Raw genomic sequence first — 12,183 nt, forward strand, 5'->3', positions numbered from 1 at the left:
CAATAATGCAAGGAGCTGTCTAAAGGCCATTATCTCAGCCAAGACCAGTAAAGTCCTTTCCAGCCAATGCCTAGGCACATGTGAGGTTCCTTTTGCACCTGTGTGTCAGCCCCAAAAGCATCTCCCCTCCTGTACCAGCAGCTCCTGCCCAGGTCTAGTAAAGCTGCAACATGAAGGAGAATAAGAAAACTGTTTTGAGAATGGCAAGTGGGAAAGGACAAAGAGCATGATGTTGATGGCGTAGGACATTTTCTGTGGCTGCTATTGAGGGTATCCATTTTCTTTCTAGTGGCCAACCTATTCCTCGTGTCACCTATACAGAAGAAGAGAAGAAAACCTGGGGCATTGTCTTCAGGGAGCTGAAGACTCTGTATCCAACTCATGCTTGCTATGAGCACAACCACGTGTTCCCACTGCTGGAGAAATACTGTGGCTACAGGGAGGACAATATTCCCCAGCTTGAAGATATTTCAAATTTCTTGCAAAGTAAGTTTGAAGCGCCTAAAAGAAGCAAATTAAATGAAAGGCTTCAGCTATCAGTGGGGGTGGTGCTTCCAGAGAAGGAAAAACAATCCCTGATTTATCAAAGCCTCCCTATGATGCTCGGGCACATCGCTTAGCCTGTGTCCCAGGTCCTTCTCTAATGCATCTGAGGGAACAATGGGAGAGATGCTCAGACACTCTGCTGCTGGTATACCTGGGCAGAAAATAGCCTGCAGTTAAACTCTAACATAGGGAGATTAAAAAACAACAACAAAACCAGACTATCAACAAACTTTTCCCACTGTGAGGAGTCTGGCTAAGGATAAATGAAACATATCAGCTGTTTTCAAGGTGCTGTCTTTCTGTCCCTTCAGGCTGCACCGGGTTTCGGCTGCGTCCCGTTGCAGGCTTGCTCTCCTCTCGGGATTTCCTGGCTGGGCTGGCGTTCCGAGTGTTCCACTCTACGCAGTACATCCGCCACGCCTCCAAGCCCATGTACACCCCAGAGCCGTAAGTACTGTGGCACACAAAGGGTGTAAAGCTGCAGCACACCGACAGCAGGGTCAGTCCAACTGGGAATAACTGCACAGAACTCTGTGGCACTCCTGGGAACAGAGCTAAGGGAGGGCAGCCAAGGAACGGGTCTCTTCTGAAAACATTTATGGAGCATTTCTAGTCTGTCTAACAATCTGCATCCACTTCCGCAAGTTCTCCTGGGGCAAATGAGATAGTTTTGCTACAGAAGGTGTGCTTGTGTGGTGGCTGGGATGCAAGAGAGCAGCGTACAAGGGCATTTAACTAAGCTATTAGCACCCAAGCAGTGCAGCAAGGACTCCACCTGTTGCAAGTAAGCCTCTGGTAGTAAGATAGAAGCCCAGACCATTGAACCCATCTTGTTTCCATTTTGGAGTGTTCGTCTCTGTCCCTGTCCATTGTCCTTTTCCATTTGCCATTTAAAAAGCAGATTTCTTATTCTGCTTCTTATTGTTGCAGTTCTTCCTTGTTTTTTTGCTTCCTACTTTCCACAAACTCTTTTCCCTTTCTTTTTTCTATTTTTGAGTCTTCTGATTTTCCTTCCTGCTTTTGTTTACCCCATTGTCATCATACCAGGCTGAAATGTCTTCCACTGGCTTGGCCTTCTTTAGACATCTTATCCCCTTCCCCTTTCCACCTCACCAAATCACTTCTCTGTATTTAAAAAGTCTAACAGCCCCTGCTGCTGAGGAATGTATGATGCAAAAGCATAGAAAACCCCAGGGTTTGCAAGCATTTCCATCACAAGGATAATTTCAGAGCAAAATGTTTTCCTGTGAACAATATCTACTGGTAGGAGCAAATGCACTGTGCTCTTGACTGTTTGCTGGCTCTAGGGCATTCTTCCAGCATTGCTGGACTTTTCCTGAATCACAGTTATTCAGATGTCATGTTTTCCTGCAGCGATATTTGTCATGAGCTGCTAGGACACGTGCCTCTCTTTGCTGACCCCAGTTTTGCTCAGTTTTCTCAGGTAAGTTACTCAGTGGTTATATTATTTATACAATTAAACACACAGTAATTCAGAGGATGATCCAGGAGCTGTGAAGGGTGGTGCAGATACACCTTTAAGCATACTGCGTAGGAGTGGCTGAGATGGTTTATTTATCGCTTGAAATCTGGACACAATTCACATAGGTGAAATCATAAAGTCCAACTCCAAACATGATCTTGTGTGAGTTGCTTTTTGACAGGCCCTGTGAAGCTATCATCTTAAAACCTTCCTGCAGATGTTGATCCTTCTGAGTGAAGTAATATAGCTCATGAGTCAGATGGATTATTACCTCACCATGATATTCAAATGTTAGGGAAAGGGGAGATTTTGTTTTGTTCTCTGTTGACGTGACATTGGAGGCTGAGTAAAGTGAGGAACTGTCTCAGCTGTAAGTGTGGGAGAAGGCCGGAGAGATTTCTTTTTGGTAGTGTTAATGTCTCTGGAAAAGAAGCCAAACCCTGGTGAAGCAGTAAACTTTTGGCTGCATCCTACTAGAAAACATGGAAATACACAAAGAGAGAAAGGCATAAAGACAGAAAGACTGGCAGAAAGAAGGAGAGAAGGGGAGAGAGGAAGGGAGGCAACATAGGCTTGATGTCTCAAAAGACAATAGTCAGTTTGATCTAGTTAGTAAGTTCTCATTATTTCCTTTAGGATTTGCCCTTTCCCAGACCAGGTGCTTCCTTCCAGATGAGCCTGCTATCCCTTGGCTTACTAGGATTTGACATGGTGATAAGTTGCTCCAATGCCTTTGCTGTGTGTGGGGGAGCCCTCTGATTTTTGCACTTTGCAGTCCTCACTAGAGCAAACCAAGAAATGAACCTGGTTATATGTAGTTTCATGTGTCTGTCTTTTGAATGCAACTATTGCATGCCTCCTGGAAAAATCTCCATTAGCTCCCAAGGTATGAATAAGCTCTTTCAAACCATGCACTGTCATTCAGAAAAAATGGCTCATTCAAGGCTCCAGGAAAACTCCTTTAATCAGGACCCATCAAAACAACGAGAAATACATAGGGTGTGTAGGTGTGATTGATTTGCCTCCTTTTATCCCTATCATTCTCTCAGATGTTCATTGTAGACTTGATCAAAAGCCTGTCAAAGCAAGAGGAAAATTTTATTTGACCTCAATGGGCTTTGTACCAGGCACAAAGGATCATGCCTTGTAAATGACATTTGGAGAAGACCCTTTGTTCATTTTTGGAGAGATTTCTGGTTTAAAATTGATCTTGCATGATAGGAACATGTCCTGTAAACATTTGTGTGTGGTAGTAAGCAATGGTAACATTTAAAATGTGAGCAATTACATAAAACGGGGCAGGAAGAATGTTTGCAATAAACAGCTTGAAGAATAATGGTTTATTGTTACAGGAAATTGGACTGGCATCTCTGGGAGCTCCAGATGATTTCATCGAGAAACTTGCTACGGTAATTTAATAGATGAGGGCTCAATTTTCCAAAGCGCCCTGCGTTGTCTTAATTCTGCTGCCACTGAAGTCACTGATAGAACTCCCATAGAGCTGAATGGGATCAGAGTGAAGACCATGATTGGAAAACCCCACCCTTAAACAGTTGCACTAAAGGAAAATAGCTTTGGCACTCCTTATTCAAAGTGACAGTTGTGATTAAACACAGAAGCCCAAACTAGATTTCCTCTAGCACAAACATATTGGGCAAGAAAAGATTATATGTTACTACATCCCCACAGGAAATTTCAAGAGGCAGCTTCTTTAGTTGTTTTACCTTCAAGCATCTCTTCCACTTTGCCAGGCAGGCAATATCCTCTGTAGTCAACATACGTTACCTGGATGCTACTCTGAGATTACTGAGACCCAGAGCTGCAAACTTTGAATAAAACCGGGGATATTCCTCTGAGATTAGGGTTCCCAGTGCCAAATGGAGGCCACCTGGGAAAAGAATTCCACCAATTTTGACACTTCTGACAGATAGGGCAGTTTTTTCTGAGCCAGGGCAGGTATCCCTTCAAAAGGACAGACCCAGGAGTTAGGCCACACACATCATTTTCCTTCCCTATTGTACCAACAGCCTGTTCATGCCCCTGCTGAGTCAGATGCCCTGTGTGAAGCAGGACTTAAACTTTTCAAAACTAAGGTTCAAACTTCCACTGAGTTGGCCAGCCAAAGTAAAGCTTTATCGGTATAATTTCATTACCCCTGCTGACAAAGATAAGCACAGTAAAACACAACTTTGTCAAAGTGGAACTGGAACTGATTCTCAGGCACACAAAATCTAGTGCTGTGCTTCTAGGAGAAGAATTTCAGTCTGAAGAGACATTTATTGCATTAATACATTTGAATTAGACATATAGCAACATTTTTATAGAAATGAAAACTCCAAATAAATGGTGTACACGTATTACTTTTCATCAAGGAATTGTAAGATTCTGTCTCATTTTCTTTCCAGGTTTATTGGTTTACAGTTGAGTTTGGACTATGTAAGGAAGGAGATTCTCTCAAGGCATATGGTGCCGGGCTGCTGTCTTCATTTGGGGAGCTGCAGGTATGTTCTAGAAAATATTTCAAATATGTTTATAATTATTCAAATTTATTTTCTGAATGTCTTTGGATCTTTTGGTTTTGCTTCATGCTTTGTGCATAGAAGTAGCATGAAATGTAGTACTTCATTGTAGAGCTCTGATAAATGTACAGATGCATGGATACACAGGGAACTCACCTCCTTTCCCAGTAAGTGACATTATCACTGTATACCACAGGAGCAACTCCTCCCTGTCTGAAATGGGGTGGCTCTTTACTTCTTTCACAGTTCGTCCAAACTCTTGCACTGAAATAAATTTCTTACTTTTTTGTTCATAGTATTGTTTATCAAGTAAGCCTGAGATTCAGCCTCTTGTCCTGGAGAAGACTTCTGTGCAGAAGTACCCTGTTACTGAGTTCCAGCCTATCTACTATGTTGCTGAAAGTTTTAAAGATGCAAAAGACAAGCTAAGGTACTGCAGTCATTCCAGAGAAGAACCCATTTTTGTCTGCTGCAAATACAGTGGATCTCATTGCCATAACGGGTCTTGGGTTGACAATCGTGTTTTGAGAGGCATTAGAAAAATTTACGCAATGTTTAAAGATAATAATCATTTTATATCCTCAAAATTTTGGGAAAAAATTAGTAGTAACAGGAATATACCTTATGCATGGAGCCAAGAGTTTGTGCTTAGTGTAAGTAAGAGCTTCATCTGTCTAACCAAAATGCAACAAAAAATAATTCTCTATTCAATTGCAGTGATACCAACATTTAAGGTCAAATCTTGCTAAATAGTGCAAACCAAGAGAATTTATTATTACTAGAATTAACAGTTCTTGTAAAACAAAACAAAACAAAAAATCTCATGGTATCTACTCCTTTTCCTCTGAAGTTATGTCCAGGTTCAGTTCTGATTCTTGGAACAGGAATGGGTTGTGTTGGGTTCAGCTTGGTTTTCACCTTGACAGTATTTCTATTCCCACTGAAACACCAACACACGAGCATATTTCTGGATGTTAGTCAAGCCACCGAGCATTTTCCTTTGTTTACACTCAATATATTTTTCACTTTCAGATGCCACACACAAACTTGTCCCAGACCTGCAGTCCCTTATCTACCATTCACAGACAGATTGTGCTACATCCCGAGATATTCTGCTGCCTCAGGCTCCCCAGCTCTGAGGTCTTCCTAGCTCTCTCTCCTGCTGCTTGCTTAGTTGCCATAAGTCTGCAGATTCTCCTTGTGCCCTTTTCTGTGGGGAAATACCTGGAAAAGATGACCTTCTCTTCTGGGCCCTACTATTAATATTGTGCACAGAGCTTCTGTCTTCTCTGTATACATCTCTAACTGAGTAGCAAGCTCCTTGAGGAAGATGCTGCCCTACTTAGCTGCAATAAAATATCTTGGAGCTTTTTAAATTTGTTTCAGTGACCAAATTGAAAAAGTGGTTAAATTAAAATAGAAGTTCTGTAGCTTGGTCCAGTGCCTGTGTTAGTGGCTTGCATCTGGACATGTGTGTTTGTGGGTAGCAGAATACCTTTCTGAAAAATTGACCTGAGACTGACCTAAAGGATCTCAGTTTAAGGCATTCATCTTCTAACTGGGATCTTACCTTCAGGTGAGATTTAGGAAAGCCATTTTCTAATATGATCTCTCCTCTTAGAAAAACTAGACCAATGCTGTTAAATTCATCATAGTCAATGTAATATTTTTTCACTGTCACACCTTGTGGCCTGTTGATACTGAATTCTGTTTGAGACAATGTCCTTAGCTGAAGAAGCTTTGTGGGGGTGGCATGCAGTATATTCCACTGTTCTAGGAGTATGGGATTTACCCTGCTGAGTCACAGTCTGTGTAGTGGGGCTCCATAATCAACTCCTGCATGCTTCCCTTCCTCTTTCAGCAATAACTTCAGTAATCCAAAACAGATATATAAGCCAGTATCCTGCTGGGATCTACAAGGGGCCTGGAACAATAGTTCTGACCGTCTCATCCCATTCAGAGCACTTCTTTCCGCAGTTCTGTGGTTATGCAAATTAATATTTTCCCAAGACACCAAAATCTTAATGCTTCTGACATGGAATTAACTATTTTGCAACAGAAAATGCTGCTTCGCTCCATTAACTATTGTCTAGCTCTTAAATTACCTGGAAGCTACCAGGTAATTTAAGAGCTACACCATGCCAGAAGTTAGGTCTCTGCTTGCTCCTTGGCATAACAGGATGGCATAGATCCTTGACCTTAACTCCCCCAAAACGCAGACTTGGCTTAGAAGTCCTGCATTTTGTACCAATGAAAGGAAAACAAGGTTTTCAAGCCTGGCAGATTCCAGTTGCTACATAGCTGACCTATACCAGGAACAGTCTTTCCACGCCAATACCTTAGTTAGTCCTGTTCAGAAAAAAAAACAAAGGTGATAAGGACAAACAGAGTTTCAAGTGTGTTGCAGAACATTGTAGGTCTCAGATCAGTCAGTAGGAATTTTAGTTATCTCCTCTCATAGATTTTTCTTATCCCCACAATCAACAAATGCACACACTAAGAAGAGTAAGTGAAAAAAGAAAAAATAAACTGTACATTTGTTTATGTTTTTTTCCCTCAGGAAATTTGCTCAAACAATCCCTCGTCCTTTCTCTGTTCGGTATAATCCATACACACAGAGGATTGAAGTCTTGGACAACGCAAAGCAGTTGAAGAACTTAGCTGATACGATCAATAGTAAGGAATTGCAGATTTGTTACCTTGAATTCCTCAAAACTTGGGCCAGAAATAGGAACCACAAGGCGGATTCCATCTGGTTGCATTTAATGCTCTAAGCCCATCCAAGATAAGGGAGCACACATCTCCTTTCTCATGAAAAAAATTACTTCCCAGTTCCAGCCAAGCTTCAAGAAGCATTTCCACTTGACTGTAGCTTGTTAAATCTGGGGGAAAAAAAAAATTTTTTTTAAAAAAATATATATATTTGGGGGGAGATGCTAGGAAATGCCAGATGGCCTTGAGGTGGATCCTGATGTGTGGCTCTAGCTGTTTCCAGTAAGGAAGAGAAGGAGAAGCATGGCTTTGATCCCATTTCCCCCCTCACGTTGGCTAGCCTGCTGACAGCCAGCTCCTCTGATCCTGTGAGCCATCCCTAATAAATGTGTTTAGTTCAGCACTTCCCTGCTCACCTTATTCTTTAAGAGAATGGATATAAAGGGTAAAAAACATACAGGAATGTTAAAAATGGGCTAGCTCTGGAATTAACTGCTCTGATTATTTCCTTTGCAGGTGAGATTGGGATCCTTTGCAATGCCCTCCAGAAGATCAGATGAAGATTTGCTGTAACTTGCTAGTGACCGGAAGCTATCATGTACAAGTGCCAGTCTTGATCTAGCCTCAGTCTATAATCTTCTAGTGTACTGCACTAATACTTATGTTATATATCTTAATTGTTAGAGATTAGTAGAGAAGCAGACATCTATAGGTGATCCTCAACTCTTCTGGCCTTCAGACACTCATAATTTTTTTCTCAGTAATGTATAAAAATTACCTTATTCCTGGGAATTTGGGGGAAGTCTCTATACATTTTGTGCCAAAGGTTAGCAGAATGAGATCTTCACCATGCAAAGCTATAATCTGCTGCACCTGTGTGGTCTGGAACAAGGGATGGTATGTCAATGATAGACAGAGTGATCCACCTTGCCTTCTCTCACAGTCACTCTCCCCTCAGTGCTTCCCAGCTGTCCAAGGTTCCCATGGAGTCCGAAACTCTACACCTTTCAGGGTATACAAAGAGATTTTTCAAGGTACAAAGGGAGATTTCTCTTAACAGGCATACTCAGCTACTCACAGTGGATGTCTGATGTGTGAAGGCTACATTTTTTGTGTGTGTGTCCTTCCCTGAGAGGTGTCTCAGCTTTCTGGTCTCACAACCTAGAATGTGGATACCAGCACCTTGGAAATGAAGTACCAGTTACAATGCAGCTGAAGAAGTCAGAGCCTTCCAAGTCCCAGCTCACTGTATCTGTGGCTAGAGTCCCCACCAAAGCCAAGGAAGACCTGGGTCAGCTCGTCCCAGTCTAACTGCATTTAGACTCAAACATTATCTTTCAAGACAGGTCCTAAGTAATGACACCCTTTTGTATCTCCACTGCCCATGTGAGCTTTAATTTTTTTTTTTTTTTTTTTTTTTTTTTTTTTTTTTTTTTTTTTTTTTTGGTGAAAGCAGTTTTATTTTTCCTGAAGTATATCTCAACAGAGTCAGCAAATGGAACCAAAAGTGATTCCAGCTTAACTCAATGGCTGGGCATGGAGAGAGAAGAGTTTTGCTGGTCAGGAAGCTGTTTCTGTATTTTTCCAATAAATTTCACTCGAATCAGCTAAATGCCTTCTTGGACTAGTCCACATTGTATAATGCCTCCCTGTAGCTCCCTGGTTGAAGGAGGGAACTCACCATTGGAATATTGGAGCAGAATGGAGCAAATTAAAGCGGAACAGCATTTCCAGCTTGCAACAATCTTGCATCATGACACTAAGATAGTTCAGGGATCACAATTCTGCTAGAAGATTGAAAGATGGAAAGCAATTGAAAGCCCATGAGCCTCATACCTGCTATACTACTAATTTTGTATTTATGGTTTGAAAATCAATACTGCTTTAATGTAAGCATCATCCTTTAGGAAGATAGAAAGAACAGTTCTTTTCATTATATATATGATGGGTAATAACATTAATCTAAGGATACCAGCTGGAACCCTTTTCAATAGATGCATACTTATGCAAAATGGTATCATTTTGGTGCTTTGAAGTAACCCTTTTTATCTCAGTATCTTTTTATTTTTTTTTCTTTCATCACAATGTCTCTCTAGATCTTTCAATCCCACTTGACATGTATTTTCAGTGTGAAAGTAGCCCATATTTTTCTCTCTTAATATAATACGAATCATGAAGTAACTGTATGCTATGAAGAGACAATTTCACCCCAAGGGTAAAGTCTTTCTAACTAATCCTCAGACAGCTTTCCAAGTTCCTGTGCTTCTGACTGTTGCTATGAATGACAGCAGCAGTACTTCTATAGTGATATTGAAAGCCCAGGGTTCATGATTTTCTTTTATGTGCAAGTGGGATAGTTAGAGAATATTGATGCCACATGTCTGATTCTCTGTCCCTTAATGCAGGTTTAAATGAGCAATAGCTCCAGCCAAAGCAGCATAGCACGGCTGCTCAGCAAGAGAGATGAGAAAAAATTAATTGTTCAGCATTTTAAAAGCAGAGAAAATCTATGGAAAGTAGATTTTCTTGCAGAACAAATAATCTTGTACATAAGTACTTGAAATACTACAAATAAATCATATTTTAAATAGAACTCCTCAATGGGTGACTTCTTATTTCCATGCTTAAAGAAAGTTCCAGCTGTGTAGGAAAATGTTTTTTGCATCATTTGACCAGTGTAAATCCTCCTTTTATGGTAACTATACAACCAGAATTCAATACCCAGCTAGGAGGGAATGCCCATCTGAGGTGTTCCCCAGCACAGTAAAAGGCTCTTTTGCACTGGTTGACTGTCACTCATCCAGCCAAGATTATGAGACTGATATAAACACTTCCTAATGTGGGCCACTCCTTGAATGCACAGTAAAGCCCAGCTTGCTCTACATTTTCATACTCCATAAGTCTTTGAGTGTTACTCTGACTAACCTACTGCAAACTAATATTTAAAGTAATCCTCCTCTCTTCTATCCCACTATGATCACATTTCTTGGTGTCCTCATCTCTAGCTCAGTTTCGGGTGATCAAATAAGGTGTAGGTGAGGCCCTTTGCTTTACAATGACCTTGGCCCAGGTCAATGATTGTGATGGAGGGAGGGCTTGTCAGCACTGGTCGCCTTCTCTGGGTGTCTTAAGATGCCTACATCTGACAGCGTCCCTGGAGAAGGGATGTTTTATTCCCTAAAGAATACAGAAATTGTTGAACAAAGGATTAAGCACAGGAGCAGTCCACAAGAATGCATTATTTTTAAATCTCCCTCTGCTGCTTCAAACCATGCTGGCAGCTGTCAGAGAAGACATTTCGGTGTTCAGATGTAACCATCTAAATTAACCTAAATAAACTAAAAATACTAATGCTGCATCCATCTCAAATGTGCGGTGCCCTGTTCATACAGGATAAAGATACCTGCTATGGTACCAGATGAAAAAAGGGCAGGTTGGTTGTGGTGATCAGACATGGCCCTCTTCTGTGCCCAGCCTTGCCACCACTGCTGGGGGAATGTGGGAGTGGGAAGAGCTTTTTTTCCTTGTAAAGCCCATTTCTCCACCCTAATTATTCAGTTGCAGCTGCCATTCAACCACCTCTAGATGCCCCCTTGCCCTCCTGGAGTCACCTGGGACACAAGCCAGGCCTGGAGGGTTCTACCTCGGGGTGGGTTCTGCATGACAGAAAGTGGCCTGTCCCATGGCCCTTGGGCCCAGGCTGAGCATGGCTGGGACACCCCTCTTCCCAGGGGTAGCAGTGGGGAACAAAGACACAGGGACCACCACTCCCCCTCCCATCCATGTGACAGAAATCGCTTTGTTGCAGAAAACACCTTTCTTATATACCTTTAGTTTCCACTGGACATAACCAAAACTCAACAGAAACAGGACACCCATTGACTACTCAGCTGCAGTGCCGCTGTCTGCACTCTCACCACCCAATCAGCTTCCCGCTCACTTGCTGTCCAGGCATCCCACCACCCAATCAACTTTCTGCTCAGATGCTGTCCAGGCATCCCACCACCCAATCAGTTTCCTGCTCACATGCTGCCCAGGCATCCCACCACCCAATCAGCTTTCTGCTCACATGCTGTCCACACTATCACCACCCAATCAACTTCCCAGTCACTTGCCGTCTGCACTCTCACCACCCAATCAGCTTTCTGCTCACATGCTGTCCATGCTCTCACCACCCAATCAACTTCCCAGTCACTTGCCGTCTGCACTCTCAACACCCAATCAGCTTCCCGCTCACATGCTGTCCACACATCCCACCGCCCCGTCTGTCAGCAGGGAACTAGATAAGGAAATCAAGACCTTCTCAGTGCTCTGTCTCAGTCCGAGGGAAAATATGGTGTGTCGTGATCCCTAGAGAACAAAAATTCTTTTCTCCTCCCTGTCAAGGAAAGAGGTAAGAGTGTGATAGCACTTAGGAGTGTGACTGAGCCAGGATTAGCTAAGGGGTACATAAAAATGACTCCATCTGCAAAGGGAGGCCAGAAGGGTGGTCTTATCTCTGGACCTGCAGGATGACCTTCACATGGGGTCTGGCACGCTGTCACTTGGGGTATGAAGATATGGGTGCTCATATCAAGGTTTTTTGATGTCAAGTATAAGTGAAGGGAAGATGTGCCCACCCTGTCAGGAGCAGAGCTAAATCCCCTTGGAGCTTCCCTTTCTTGTGGGAGCCTGCTACCCACAAGAAAGATGTGACCCTGGTCTTTTTGGGAGCCTATTTCACTGGAGATAAAATCATGATAGAAAAAAGTTCTAATGGAGGAACATAGCTTGGAGGCAGCACTCCTCTCTTGGAGGGGTAGGGTAGAACAGGTTCAGATCTTGTGGGTAGGAAAAGCTCAGAAGCAGGCAATGAATTCTGACTTCAACTGAGGTCTCTCTGGCACTCCCAGAATTGTGTCTGTGCAGAGGAGACACTCAGAT

At 42.5% G+C, this 12,183-nt stretch overlaps 1 protein-coding gene across 1 annotated transcript in view; it reads left to right on the forward strand.

Moving 5' to 3' along the window:
- PAH (phenylalanine hydroxylase) overlaps positions 1-8,670 on the forward strand; it is a 32,986-nt gene extending 24,316 nt beyond the window's left edge. Inside the window, exons 7-14 of the mRNA XM_040063194.2 lie at positions 290-486; positions 858-993; positions 1,921-1,990; positions 3,382-3,438; positions 4,435-4,530; positions 4,845-4,978; positions 7,109-7,224; positions 7,777-8,670. Coding sequence (XP_039919128.1) covers positions 290-486; positions 858-993; positions 1,921-1,990; positions 3,382-3,438; positions 4,435-4,530; positions 4,845-4,978; positions 7,109-7,224; positions 7,777-7,820 — 850 coding nt within the window. The 3' untranslated portion in view covers positions 7,821-8,670. The remainder of the gene's footprint in view (positions 1-289; positions 487-857; positions 994-1,920; positions 1,991-3,381; positions 3,439-4,434; positions 4,531-4,844; positions 4,979-7,108; positions 7,225-7,776) is intronic.
- Positions 8,671-12,183: the final 3,513 nt, after the last annotated feature.

The sequence above is a fragment of the Hirundo rustica genome, chromosome 4 (assembly GCF_015227805.2).
Source record: "Hirundo rustica isolate bHirRus1 chromosome 4, bHirRus1.pri.v3, whole genome shotgun sequence".
Lineage (NCBI taxonomy): Eukaryota > Metazoa > Chordata > Aves > Passeriformes > Hirundinidae > Hirundo > Hirundo rustica.